The 15,068-nt window shown below is 40.8% G+C and overlaps 1 protein-coding gene across 1 annotated transcript in view; it reads right to left on the bottom strand.

Moving 5' to 3' along the window:
- Window positions 1-15,068, bottom strand: part of LOC127570499 (obscurin-like) — a 465,385-nt gene that overhangs the window by 242,036 nt on the left and 208,281 nt on the right. The window contains exons 38-43 of the mRNA XM_052016136.1: window positions 14,379-14,645; window positions 12,680-12,946; window positions 10,992-11,258; window positions 3,285-3,551; window positions 789-1,055; window positions 136-402 (exon numbers count right to left, since the gene is read on the bottom strand). Of these exons, the coding sequence (XP_051872096.1) occupies window positions 136-402; window positions 789-1,055; window positions 3,285-3,551; window positions 10,992-11,258; window positions 12,680-12,946; window positions 14,379-14,645 (1,602 nt within the window). The remainder of the gene's footprint in view (window positions 1-135; window positions 403-788; window positions 1,056-3,284; window positions 3,552-10,991; window positions 11,259-12,679; window positions 12,947-14,378; window positions 14,646-15,068) is intronic.

The following is a 15,068-nucleotide window of genomic DNA, read 5'->3' as shown; positions in this document are numbered from 1 at the left end:
AACACCTTCTAAAGGAAAAACCACTAGATAATCTTGTTAGCAGCGAGTTGAAGAAAATCATCAGCTTTTTGAGAATAATTTTCTGCTGAATATGAGAAATAATTTATTCATATTAAGTAGTAATTGTTGTCCTACCATTCACTTTTAAGGAAGCCATAGTCTGTTGATCCCCAGAATCACAGATGTATTCACCAACATCTTCTAGTTTTAGGTTATGTATGTGCAACTCGAGGCAAGAACCTTGCTGCACCATTTCATATTTGTCACTTGGATGAATTACCACAGATCCCTTCCTCCACTCCACTGAGGCATTAGGTCTAGTAATCTCACAACATAAAATGGCAGTGCTATCCTCTTCAGCTTCTTCATTCTTAAGCTCTTGCTTGAAAAGTACAGGAAGAGCTAAGGGAGATGGTGATTTTATTTTATGACTTAGTTTTGACCAAATTTAAATTAACCAACATCTCGATCAATTCACTACAAACATTCAGACTTAGAAAAATGTACAAATGAATTCAAGCATGGTTTACTTCATACACATAACTAACAGATGATTCCCTCGAGTCTCAAGATAACAAAAAAACATTTGGGTGCATTGACAATAATATGTTTGCAGTTGTTTGCAACAAGAAGGGAACTTCATCTTGGAAGAGAAATCCAGACCACACAGAACAAATAAGGGACCGATTGGGATTTTCCAGAATTTTGTAAGTATCAGCTCATGAGAAACATTTCCTAACCAAAAGCAATATGAATTGATCATAAGCAATGTTTTTTTTTTACTCTACCTTTCACTTTTAAGAAGGCTGTAGTTTGCAGATCCCCTGAATCACAGGAATATTCACCAGCATCTTCTGGTTTTAAGCTGTGAATTAACAGCTCAACAGAAAGATCTCTTTGCTTCATTTCATACTTTTTACATGGATGAAGTAGCAGAGATTCTTTCCTCCATTTTACTGGAGCATCAGGCTTACTAATCTGACAGCGAAGAGTAGCAGTACTATCCTCTTCAGCTTCCACATTCTGAAGCTCTTCTTTGAAAAGTACAGGCAGGACTAAAAGAGAAGGAAGTTCAAAATTCGCAGTGATACAGTTCATTCAATGTCCAATCAAGCAAGCATTCCACCAAAACCATGGACACCCCAGCAGAATGCCATTCAATAATGCATTAACTTTCATGAATAATTTTGGGTTTCTAGGATTGTACACACATCCAACATACCACTAAAGCATCCAACTCAATCAGAAGTGCAAAGTTAAATTATTTCAGCTGGGGCAGATATAGATTATAACAAATGGCCAAATTACTACTTTAGTTGATTGACTTTAATTTGCTGTTCCTGACATTTGAGGAGTTTATTTTGCTTGAAAGCACTAGTACTTATTTTTTTGCTAACTGGTTTACAAGAAATACAGAGAACATGCTCTTTGCCTATCCTATCCATGCAGCAGTTATGCTCCGCTGGAGCTTTTTCCCAGACTTCCTTGTCTAATTTGATCATTCAGTCCATCTGCTGCCTCCTGCTACAGATTCAAATGCTAAGTTTGCTAAAAGCATGTGGTTGCAACGTTCCCCATTTGCACCCTTACGGGGATGATATTGGGGATCTTAAATGTTAGGCCACATTTGGAGTATTGTGTGCAGATGTTTACCGGGAAGTTGCCTGGATTGAAGTATATTAGCTATAAGGAGAGGTTGGACAAATTGAATTGTCGTTTCTGGAGCTTTGGAGGCTGAGGGGCGAGCTGACAGAAATATATAAAATTATGAGAGGCCTGAACAGGGAAGATAGTTAGTCTTTCTCCTCAGGGTAGAAACGTCAAATACTAGAGGACAGACATTTATAGAAGGAGGGGTGGAAAGTTTAAAGGAGATTTGCAAGGCAATTTTTTTTAAACAGAGGGTGGTAGGTGCCTGGAACAAGCTGCCAGGGGAAGCGCTAGAAGCAGATACAAAAGTTGAAGAGACTTACCCAGAGATATGAACAGGCAGGGAATAGGAGGATATGGACCAAATGCAGGCAGATGGGATTTGTTTAAATTTGCAACATAGTCAGGGCAGACATGGTAGGCTGTCGAGCCTGCTTCTATGCTGTACTTTTTCATGTTTCAATGACTATGGGTAACTGAGGCTAAATAAGAAGCTGTAATTCAGAACCATATGAGCTGGTGTAACCCCCTGCTCTTGTTGTTGTGTGCTGCTATGCCAGGAACCTGGCACAAATCCCTGTCTTCTGCTGGAGCTCTTACAGCATTAAATCAGCCACAGTTCAGAATGGAGAGGCTGTCTGTCAAGATTGGTGTTGGGCAGGCTAGGATGAGTAGTGTGGGTAAAAGGTCTTACTTTGGAGAAATCAACAACAAGAAGAGCAGGGGCTTATGCTAGTTTTTCTGTCACCAAGGCTCCCTGCACTGCAACATGTAGCAGTGTGGTGGGCAGCGATTCATGCCAGGTTCCTGGCATAGCAGTACTATATAATACATCTTCAGTTCTCATATTTTATATTTTTTTTAAACACAGACTATTTGATCTATTCAAATATATGCTAGATCTCAGTGTATTCCCATTGCTTCATGTATTTCCTTATAATCTAATCTCTCTCACATGACCATCAATTGCCATCAATTTTGCTGCCACCCACTTACATTATTCCCAATTAATCTACCAGAGGGAGGTGGGAGGAAACCACAGTACCCAGAGGCAACCTACCACATCACAGGCAGCACCCAAAGTCAGGATCAAACCCGGGTTGCTGGAACAGTGTGACGACAGCACTAACTCCTGCACTGCTCTGTCATTCTGAATATAGTATCTTCCCTCAATGCAATAATGACTCCCTTTAGCAATGATTCCATTAGTCCTCTCATTCCTGGGAACTCATGCTGAGAACTGAGCAAAGACTTAGTTGTATTGAAAAAGAGCCAAATGCAGCTCAGCACAAGAAAATGTTGATCTTACATCTTCCCACAACCCACAAGATGCTGCGTAAGGCATCTATTTGGCGTCTGCTGCTCACAAATTACATTCAAACCGTGAATGCTTCAGGTCTACCAAAGGAGGCTTTGGGTTTGCATTGCAGCCACTGCAAATTTTTCTCAAGCTTCAGGAGGAAAATTAACAGCTCCCTTCATTTGTCTAAATGATTTCAAAAAGTGAAGCAAAACTCAGCATCAGATACAGTTTTTCATTTATGGATAATAAACATGACTGAAATTATGTCCATCTCAAATTCACATATCAAACTTAATATTGTAATTTTAGTGAGTAATGATTAGTATCTTACCCTTCACTTTTAAAGATGCACTTGTCTCTTGGTCCCTTGTAAGACAGGTATATTTTCCAGCATCTTCAGGTTTTAAGTTATGAATAAGTAACTCAACACGGGAACCCTTTTGCTTTATTTCATGCTTCTCACTTAAATGAAGTGCCACAGATCCTTTCCTCCATTCCACATGGGCATCCGGTTTAGTGATCTCACAGTGCAGAACAGCAGTAGAACCCTCTTCAGCTTCCTTGTTCTGAAGCTGTTGTTTAAAAAGCACGGGAAGGGCTAAGAAAGAGGGATTTAGTTCATGAATGATGTATTTTGTTTTCAAAAAGGAAGTTTAAAAACTTTGAAATTTCAAACAAACTTAGAAAGAAAAATAAAGAAAAACAAATTAATTTCAGGATCTTGCTAACATTTATAAATATCACTCCTCTAGCTGTTCACTGGAACAGTTAGATTAGATAAACCTCCATTTTAACTAATAAACTTCTTCTTTCTTGAAAGTTGATGATTTCTGTTATTCTGACTCACCTGATCACATACCATTACTACATTTAAAATGACAACTAGCAGGCAGAAATTCAGAATTAATGAAATATCAGTCATTTTTGGAAACTTAACTGAATGCTTAATTTGTATAACAATAATTCTTTCCAATCTTCTTTAATATAATCTCACACTCTGGGCAAAATAAAGTCAAAAGTTGACTATTCAGTGGACCAGAACATGTTGGGACTGGCACACCCAGCTGATGGCACTTACCTCCCCAATCAACCCCCCCCCCACCCCCACAATTCAGACTCATACAAACGCAGGAAGCCCTGAGCACAATTTCCATACTGCACTTCATGGCTGAACATGTCGTGGAGTCCAGCAATGAAGAACAAATATGCAGAGCTTCTCAGGAGTTATGACAGGGAATCTGTCCACTGAATCTTTTCCTAGTTTGACCTGGCTTAGGAACAGCAACACCTTCACTTAATTGAGATGAATGGCTGCAAAGGGAGAAGTCTAGATATAGGGTCATGGAAATATTTTACAGAATGACTTCAATTTGTTTCAATGATTTAATTGTTTAAATAAGGTATTTTATGTTTTAAGTGATTTGATTTTGAAACTTTTTTTCTGCACAGATTTCTGTGAGGCCCTTGACAAGGTTTCAAATGGGTGACAAGAATAAAAGGTGAGCGCCCATGGGATACAGGACAAATTGGATTCAAAATAGTCTTGTTAACAGGATGCAGAGGACAATGGTGGAAGGTCATTTTTACATTTGGAAGCCTGTGATCAGTGATACACTGCAGACACTTCTCCTGGGATCCCTGTTCGTAATGTACATTATGTTTTGATGTGATTGTGGGAGGTATTGGTATTGGTTTATTATTGTCACTTGTACCGAGGTACAATGAAAAACTTGTCTTGCATACCATTCGTACAGATCAATTCATTACACAGTGCATTGAGGTAATACAGAGTGCATTATTGAGGTAGTACAGGGTAAAAAACAATAACAGAATACAGAGTAAAGTGTCACAGCTACAGGGAAGTGCATTGTAGGTAGACAATAAGGTGCAAGGTCAAACAAGGTAGATTGTGGAGTCAAGAGTCCATCTCATCATATAAGGGAACTGTTCAATAGTCTTATCACCGTGGGATAGAAGCTGTCCTTGAGCCTGGTGGTATATGTCCTCAGGCTCCTATATCTTCTGCCTGATGGGAGAGGAGAGAAGAGAGAATGACGTGGGTGGGTGAGGTCTTTGATTATGCTGGCTGCTTCACCAAGGCAGCGAGAGGTATAGACAGAGAAAGTTCCCAATGACTACACATTGTGGTGTAGTTCATAATGAGTAGCGTAGCCTTAAGGGTAGTAAGTGCCATCAGCTGGGTGTGCCGGATGATATTGATGAGTTGGTAAGATGAGTAGAGTAATGGCAGCTGGAATTTAATCCCGATAAGTGTGAGGTGATACATTTTGGGGGATGAGTAGGGGTCGGACACACACATTAAATGTTAAAGCTCGAGGGAGTACAGAGGAACAGAAGGTTTTTGGTGTACAAGTCCAAGGATCCCTGAAGGTGGGAGCACAGGCAGCTCAGGTAGTGAAGAAGGCATATGGAATATTTGCTTGCATTAGCTGGGGCATAGAATACAAGAAAAAGAAAGTTATAGAACATACAACATTACAGCACAGTACAGGCCCTTTGGCCCATGATGTTGTGCTGATATTTTATCCTGCTCTAAGATCTAAATGTCTCTGAATCCACCACCTCTGCCGGCAGTGCGTTCCACGCACCCACCACTTTGTAAAAAACATACCTCTGACATCCTCCCTCTATCAAGTCACCTCTCATCCTCCTTCGCTCCAAAGAGAAAAGCCCAAGCTTACTCAACCTTTCCTCATAAGACATGCTCTCCAATCCAGGCCGCATCCTGGTATATCTTCTCTGCACCCTCTCCAAAGCCTTCCTATAATGAGACGACCAGAACTGAACACAATACTCCAAGTGTGGTCTAACCAGAGTTTTACAGAGCTGCAACGTTACCTTGCGGCTCTTGAACTCAATACCCCGACTAATGAAGGCCAACGTACCATATGCCTTCTTAACAACCCTATCAACCTGCATGGCAACCTTGAGGGATCTATGGACGTGGACCCCAATATCCCTCTGTTCCTCCACACTGCTAAGAGTCTTGCCATTAACCTTGTATCCTGTGTAATGCTATTACAGCACCAGGTTCAATTCCGGCCGCTATCTGTAAGGAGTTTGTTTGTTCTCCGTGACTGTGTGAGTTTCCTCCGCGTGCTCCTGTTGTCTCCCACATTCCAAAGACGTACAGGTTAGGAAGCTGTGGGCATGCTATTTTGGTGCCAGAAGCGTGGTGACACTTGCAGGCTGCCCCAGGAGTATTCTATGCGAAGTGTGGTTTGATGTACATGTGACTAATAAAGATAACTTATCTTATCACTTCACACTTTTATGGGCTGGACTCCATCTGCCACTTCTCAGCCCAGCTTTGCATCCTATCAGTGTCCAATTGTAACCCTTGACAACCTTCTGCACTATCCACAACACCACCAACCTTTGTATCATCAGCAAAATTACTAACCCACCCTTCCACATCCTCATCCAAGTCATTTATAAAAATCACAAAGAGCAGGGGTCCCAGAACAGATCCTTGCAAAACACCACTGGTCACTGACCTCCAGGCAAAATACGCTCCATCAACAACCACCCTCTGTTTTCTATGGCGAGCTAATTCTGAATCCACACAACCAAGTTTCCCTCGATCTCATGCCTCCTGACTTTCTGAATAAGCCTTCCATGAGGAACCTTAACAATCACCTCACTAAAATCGATGTACACCACATCCACTGCTCCACTTTCATCAATGTGCTTTGTCACATCCTCAAAGAATTCAATCAGGCTCTTGAGGCACAACTTGTCCCTCACAAAGCCATGCTGACTGTCCCTAATCAGCCTATCCTTCTCTAAATGCCCATAAATCCTCTCTAAGAATCTTCTCCAGTAATTTGCCCACCACTGAAGTAAGACTCACTGGCCTGTCATTCTCAGGATTATCCCTACTCCCTTTCTTGAACAAAGGGACAACATTTGCCACCATCCAATCATCTTGCACTATTCCTGTGGCCAATGAGGACGCAAAGATCATCGCCAAAGGTGCAGCAATCTCTTCTCGTAATAACCTTGGATATATCCCATCTGGCCCCGGTGATTTATCTGTCCTAATGTTTTTCAGAAGTTCCAGCACATACCCCTTCCTCACATCGACATGCCCTAGCGTATCAGCCTGTTGGACAACATGCTCACAAACATCAAGGTCTCTCACTGTTGAATACTGAAGCAAAGTATTCATTAAGGACCTACCTTACCTCTTCTGACTCCAGGCACGTTACCTCTTTTATCCCTGATCGGTCCTACCCTCACTCTAGTCATCCTATTATTCTTCAGATACATAGAATGCCTTGGGATTTTCCTTAATCTTACTTGCCAAGGCCTTCACATGCCCCCTTCTAGCTCTCCTAAGTCAATTCTTAAGCTCCCTCCTGGCTACCTTGTAACTCTCCAGAGCCCTGTCTGATCCTTGCTTTCTAAACCTTAGGGAAGCTTCTTTCTTCCTCTTGACAAGATATTCTACGTCTCTTGTCAACCACGGTTTCTTCACTCTACCATCATTACCCTGCCTCAATGGGACAAACCTATCCAAAACACCATGCAAGTACTCCCTGAACAACTTCCATATTTCCGTTGTGCACTTCCCCAAGAACATCTGTTCCCAATTGATGTTCTCAAATTCCTGCCTAATAGCATCATAATTCCCCCTCCCCCAGTTAAATACTTACCCATATCATCTGCTCCAATCCGTCTCCAAGGCTATGATAAAGGTTAAGGAGTTATGGCCACTGTCTCCAAAATGCTCTCCAAGATATCTGAAACCTGATCAGGCTCATTTCCTAGTACCAGGTCCAGTATGGCCTAGTCAGCCTGTCCACATACTGTGTCAGGAATCCTTCCTGGACACACCTAACAAACTCTGCCCCATCTATCCCCTTTACACTTAGGAGGTGCCAATCAATATTAGGGAAATTGAAATCACCCATGACAACAACCCTGTTATTTTTGTACCTTTCCAAAATCTGCCTCCCAACCTGCTCCTCAATGTCTCTGCTGCTATTCAAGGGTCTGTAGAATACTCCCAATAGAGTGATCACTCCCTTCCTGTTTCCAACTTCCACCCACTCTGACTCAGTAGACTATCCCTCCAGGACATCTTCTCTTTCTACAGCTGTGATACTGCCCCTGATCAGCAAAGCCACCCCCCCCCCCACCTCTTTTACCTCTGTCCCTGTCCCTTTTCAAACATCTAAGACCGGAATATCCAAGCAGCCATTCCTGCCCTTGTGATAGCCAAGTCTCTGTAATGGCTACCACGTCACAGTTCCATGTACTTTCCCATGCTCTAAGTTCATCACCCTTGTTCCTGATACTTCTCACATTAAAGTAGACACACTTCAGCCCATCCTGGGTGTTTATCCACATTTAAGCCTGCCTTCTAATCCTTTATTTAGGGAGACTTGCACTAAACTTTCACCTGGCAACGTCTGTGAATCTTTTCTGCATCCTTTCCAGCTTAATGACATCCTTCCTGTAGCTAGCAATCAGTACTGCACAGAATACTCCAGATGTGGTCTCAACAACATCTTGTATAACTGTAACATAGCATCCCAACCCTTGAAGTCAAGCATGCCAAATGTCTTCTTCACTACCCTGGTTTAACTGCCCAAAATGCAACACTTCACACTTGTCCAAGTTAAATTCCATTTGCCATTCCTTGGCCCACTTTCCCAGTTGATCCAGATCCTGTTGTAATCTTAGATAACCTTCTTCACTGTCCACTACAATGTGTAGAGGATTTGAGGAAAATTTTTTTGTTACCCATCTGAATTATCAAAGAAGCTACGGGCAAAGTGCTGGAAAATGGCATTCATAGCAAAGGGTTCCTGATGGTATGGACGTGATGGGCCAAGGCTCTCTGTCTGTAGAGTATGATCCTATGAATTTATTACTCCGTGAAAACATTTTTTAAAAACATTCATTAAGAGTTTGATTGCTTTTTAATGATGCTTCTGAGTTTTGTGAACACTCAAAACCATTCAGAGTTTCCGATAAATGTGTGAGGTCTTTCTAGCTGCAAAAGATTTCTCTGAATTTTAAAATGATAAATTTCTAAACACCTACAAGCTGACTGACAAATTGCCACTTTACTGCACGTCCCTACATTTTGTCAGGTACACAAATGGATGTCAATGATTTTAGTAACAGATTACCTCCTTCCAAAAATTATTTGGCACGAAGTGTAACAAGATAACTCATCAATTACCATTGTTTCTTTTGATTGTTGTTAGGCATATCACATGCAGGCATTTCATTTCCAGATAATACTAGACCTCTGCATAAATAATTCAATATAAAACACAATATTCTGTAGTGGTTAGCATAATGTTATTATAGCACCAGTGACCCAGGTTCAATTCCAGCCGCTGTCTTTAAGGAGTTTGTATGTTCTCCCCATGTCTGCGTGGGTTTCCGCCGGGTGCTCCGGTTTCCTCCCACATTCCAAAGGCGTATAGGTTAGGAAGTTGTGGGCATGCTATGTTGGCGCCGGAAGCTTGGCAACATTTGAGAGCTGACCCCAGAACATTCTACGCAAAAGATGCATTTCACTGTGTGTTTCGATATACATGTGACTAATAAAGATATCTTATATATGTTACCCAATTTTTCAGAAATCCAATTATTTCAGTACTTAGCTCATCTGTACTGTTTCTTATACTCCAGTTAAACTCACTGGAAGCTTTATTTCCTGTCCTCATTTTAAACTTACCAGGACCCTGTTTTCTTTGTTTTAAATTTACTGGGGCCATTTTCCCATGCACCTTTTAGCTCAATGGGACTCTGTTCCCCGACTCCTTTTAAGCTCACTGGAGCTTCATTCCTATGTTCCTTTTAAATTCATGCCAAGGAACAAAGGGATCTGGGAGTTCAGATACATAATTTCCTGAAGGTGGCGTCACAGGTAGACAGGGTTGTAAAGAAGGCTTTTGGCATCCTGGCATTCATAAATCGAAGTATTGTGTATAGGAGTTGGGATGTTATGGTGAGGTTGTATAAGACATTGGTGAGGCCAAATTTGGAGTATTGTGTGCAGTTCTGGTCACCTAACTATAGTAAGGATATCAGTAAGACTGAAAGAGTGCAGAGAAGATTTACTAGCATGTTGCTGGGTCTTCAGGAGTTGAGCTACAGGGAAAGATTGAACAGGTTAGGACTTTATTCCTTGGAGCGTAGAAGAATGAGGGCAGATTTGATAGAGGTTTACAAAATTATGAGGGGTATAGACAGAGTAAATGCGAGTAGGCTCTTTCCACCTAGATTAGGAGATATAAGTATGAGAGGACATGGCTGTAGCGTGAAAGGGGAAAGGTTTAGGGGGAACATTAGGGGGAACTTCTTCACAGAGAGTGGTGGGAGTATGGAACGGGCTGCCATCTGACATGGTAAATGCGGGCTCACTCTTAAGTTTTAAGAATAAATTGGATAGATACATGGACAGGAGAGGTCTGGAGGGTTATGGACTGGGTGAAGGTCAATGGGACTAGCGGAATAAAGTTTCAGCACAGACTAGAAGGCCCGAATGGCCTGTTTTCTGTGCTGTAGTGTTCTATGGTTCTATTGAATTTACCATGATCTCTTTAAATGCAAGGTGTGTACTGGAGAAATCATTATGCTGCTGTCTAATGTCTAAAACGAAGTGATTTAAAATGTGTTGGTTTATTACTCGGTGTAACATTCAATAGACTGGAAAACTTGCCAGTTCAGCGCCACCAAAATCCTGAGGGTGCCAGATAAATGGAGTTTTACTGAAATGCAGAATATCTAGTTACTAAATTATACACAAATATTTCAATCTAATCCGTAAAATCAAAAGCAAAATATGGATTAAGAAGTATTTTGTAATTTTCATTTTCAAAAATTTGCTGCCTGGCAAATTGGATAAGGCAAAAGTAATATTTCACTATTGCTAACAGTATGCCCATATTGAAGGAAAAGGAAATTGTTAATGATTATCAATAAGGTACTGAATGAAATCTTTGGAAACAACTGACAATAAATTAGTTATTAAAAGTGTTTGCTGCCATACCCTTCACTTTTAGAAAGCCTGATGTCCGCTGATCCCCTGAATCACAGGTATACTCTCCAGCATCTTCAACTTTTAGGCTATGAATGATTAACTCCACATGGGAACCCTTTTGCTTCATTACATGCTTCTCACTTGGATGAAGTACCACAGATCCCTTTCTCCATTCCACGAGGGCATCTGGTTTTGAGATTTCACAGTGCAGAGTGACAGTACTTTCCTCTTCAGCTTCCTTATTCTGAAGCTCTTGTTTGAAAAGCACAGGAAGGGCTAAGAGAGACAATGAGTAATTTCACGATGATGTACTTCAGTTATGATTCAAAACTGATATTATTTGTCATTTATATTATTATGCTGTTTGTCATATATATTAATGATTTGTATGAGCAGGGAGGTGGCATGATGAGTAAGTTTGCGGATGCTACCAAAATTGGTGTGGTGCACAGCGAAGAAGGTTGTCTACGGTTTGCAATAGGATCTAGATTAACTGGGAAAGCAGACAAAGGAATGGCAGATGGGATTCAAAATAGACATGTGCAGTGATGCATTTTGGGAAGTTACAACAGGACAGGACTTACACAGTTAATGACAGGGCTCTGGGGAGTGTTGTAGAACATAGAAACCTAAGGGTACAATACATTGTCTACCTGTGTCGTAACTTTCAGGGAACAAAGTGGTGAAGAAGGCATATGGCATGCTTGCCTTCATCAGATGGGGCACTGAGTACCAAGAGTTGATATGTCAAGTTACACTGTTTAGGATGTTGGTGAGACTATCTGGCATATTGTCTACAGTTCTGGTTGCCATATGACATAAAGGGTGTGATTAAGCTAGAGAGAGTGCAGAAAAGATTCACAAGGATGCTAATGGGACTGGAGTGCTTGAATTATGAGGAGAGACTAGATAGGCTGGGACTATTTTCCCTGGAGTAAAAGAGGCTGAACAGATGTTTATAAAATCACGAGGGGCATAGATAAGGTGAATGGTCACAGTCTCTTTCCCAGAGAAAGCTAGGTGGCATAGGTTTAAGGTAAGAGGGGAAAGATTTAAAGGGCAGCTGAGAGGCAAGTTTTTCCACAGAGAGGATGGTGGGTATATGGAACGAGCTGCTGTAGGAAGTGGTGGCGGGTGGTGGGGGTACGATTACGATGTTTAAAACACATTTGGACAAGTTCATGCATAGGAAAAGTTTAGAGGGATATGGGTTGCTATAAAATAAAACTAGCTCAGGAATGCACCTTGGTTGGCATGAACGAGTTGGTCGAAGGTACTGTTTTCTGTGCTGTATAACACTATGACCATATTAAAAATGTTTTGGAATATTACTCCATGTAATATCTAATAGTCTGGAGAACTTGCCAGTTCAGCACCACCAAAATCATGACAGAGCCAGATTAATGGAGTTTTGCTGTAGTTTCAGAATATCTAGTTACTAAATTATATACAAATATATTTTAATCTAATTTGTAAATTGAAAGCAAAATATTGATCAAAAAGTATGTTGCAATGTTCATTTTTGAAAATTTGCTGAATGGCAAATTGGACAAGGCAAAAGTAATATTTCAATTTGCTAACAGTATGCCCATATTGAATGGAAAAGGAGATTACTAACTATTATGGACAAAGTACTGAATGAAATCTTTGGAAACAACTGACAATAAATTAGTTATTAAAAGTGTTTGCTGCCATACCCTTCACTTTTAGAAAGCCTGATGTCCGCTGATCCCCTGAATCGCAGGTATATTCTCCAGCATCTTCAACTTTTAGGCTATGAATGATTAACTCCACCTGGGAACCCTTTTGCTTCATTACATGCTTCTCACTTGGATGAAGTACCACAGATCCCTTTCTCCATTCCACAGGGGCATCTGGTTTTGAGATTTCACAGTGCAGAGTGACAGTACTTTCCTCTTCAGCTTCCTTATTCTGAAGCTCTTGTTTGAAAAGCACAGGAAGGGCTAAGAGAGACAAGGAGTAATTTCATGATGATGTACTTCAGTTATGATTCAAGACTGATATTCTTTGTCATTTATATTATTCTGCTGTTTGTCATATATATTAATGATTTGTATGAGCAGGGAGGTGGCATGATGAGTAAGTGTGCGGATGCTACCAAAATTGGTGTGGTGCACAGTGAAGAAGGTTGTCTATGGTTTGCAATAGGATCTAGATTAACTGGGAAAGCAGACAAAGGAATGGCAGATGGGATTCAAAATAGACATGTGCAGTGATGCATTTTGGGAAGTTACAACAGGATAGGACTTACACAGTTAATGACAGGGCTCTGGGGAGTCTTGTAGAACATAGAGACCTAAGGGTACAATACATTGTCTACCTGTGTCGTAACTTTCAGGGAACAAAGTGGTGAAGAAGGCATATGGCATGCTTGCCTTCATCAGATGGGGCACTGAGTACCAAGAGCTGGTATGTCAAGTTATGCTGTATAGGATGTTGGTGAGACTATCTGGCATATTGTCTACAGTTCTGGATGCCATACGATATAAAGGATGTGATTAAGCTAGAGAGAGTGCAGAAAAGATTCACAAGGATGCTAGTGGGACTGGAGTGCTTGAATTATGAGGAGAGACTGGATAGGCTGGGACTATTTTCCCTGGAGTAAAAGAGGCTGAACAATAAACTTACAGATGTTTATAAAATCACGAGGGGCATAGATAAGGTGAATGGTCACAGTCTCTTTCCCAGAGAAAGCTAGGTGGCATAGGTTTAAGGTAAGAGGGGAAAGATTTAAAGGGCAGCTGAGAGGCAAGTTTTTCCACAGAGAGGATGGTGGGCATATGGAACGAGCTGCTGTAGGAAGTGGTGGCGGGTGGTGGGGGTACGATTACGATGTTTAAAACACATTTGGACAAGTTCATGCATAGGAAAGGTTTAGAGGGATATGGGTTGCTATAAAATAAAACTAGCTCAGGAATGCACCTTGGTTGGCATGAACGAGTTGGTCGAAGGTACTGTTTTCTGTGCTGTATAACACTATGACCATATTAAAAATGTTTTGGAATATTACTCCATGTAATATCTAATAGTCTGGAGAACTTGCCAGTTCAGCACCACCAAAATCATGACAGAGCCAGATTAATGGAGTTTTGCTGTAGTTTCAGAATATCTAGTTACTAAATTATATACAAATATATTTTAATCTAATTTGTAAATTGAAAGCAAAATATTGATCAAAAAGTATGTTGCAATGTTCATTTTTGAAAATTTGCTGAATGGCAAATTGGACAAGGCAAAAGTAATATTTCAATTTGCTAATAGTACGCCCATATTGAATGGAAAAGGAGATTACTAACTATTATGGATAAAGTACTGAATGAAATCTTTGGAAACAACTGACAATAAATTAGTTATTAAAAGTGTTTGCTGCCATACCCTTCACTTTTAGAAAGCCTGATGTCCGCTGATCCCCTGAATCGCAGGTATATTCTCCAGCATCTTCAACTTTTAGGCTATGAATGATTAACTCCACCTGGGAACCCTTTTGCTTCATTACATGCTTCTCACTTGGATGAAGTACCACAGATCCCTTTCTCCATTCCACAGGGGCATCTGGTTTTGAGATTTCACAGTGCAGAGTGACAGTACTTTCCTCTTCAGCTTCCTTATTCTGAAGCTCTTGTTTGAAAAGCACAGGAAGGGCTAAGAGAGACAAGGAGTAATTTCATGATGATGTACTTCAGTTATGATTCAAAACTGATATTCTTTGTCATTTATATTATTCTGCTGTTTGTCATATATATTAATGATTTGTATGAGCAGGGAGGTGGCATGATGAGTAAGTGTGCGGATGCTACCAAAATTGGTGTGGTGCACAGTGAAGAAGGTTGTCTATGGCTGCAACAAGATCTAGATCAACTGAGAAGGTGGGCAAAGGAATGGCAGATGGAATTTAAATTAGACGTGAAGTGATGCATTTTGGGAAGTTATACCAGTGCTGTACTTGCACAGTAATGATGGGGCTCTGGGGAGTGTTGTAGAACAGAGGGTCCAAGGGTTACAGGGACACAAATAAATTGCGATTTTTACCATCTAGGAAGCGCTTTTTTCCCATGATCTATGGTG

Source organism: Pristis pectinata, chromosome 5 (genome assembly GCF_009764475.1).
Source record: "Pristis pectinata isolate sPriPec2 chromosome 5, sPriPec2.1.pri, whole genome shotgun sequence".
In the NCBI taxonomy this organism is placed as follows: Eukaryota; Metazoa; Chordata; class Chondrichthyes; order Rhinopristiformes; family Pristidae; genus Pristis; species Pristis pectinata.
This window is presented reverse-complemented; position numbering and strand designations above follow the sequence as displayed.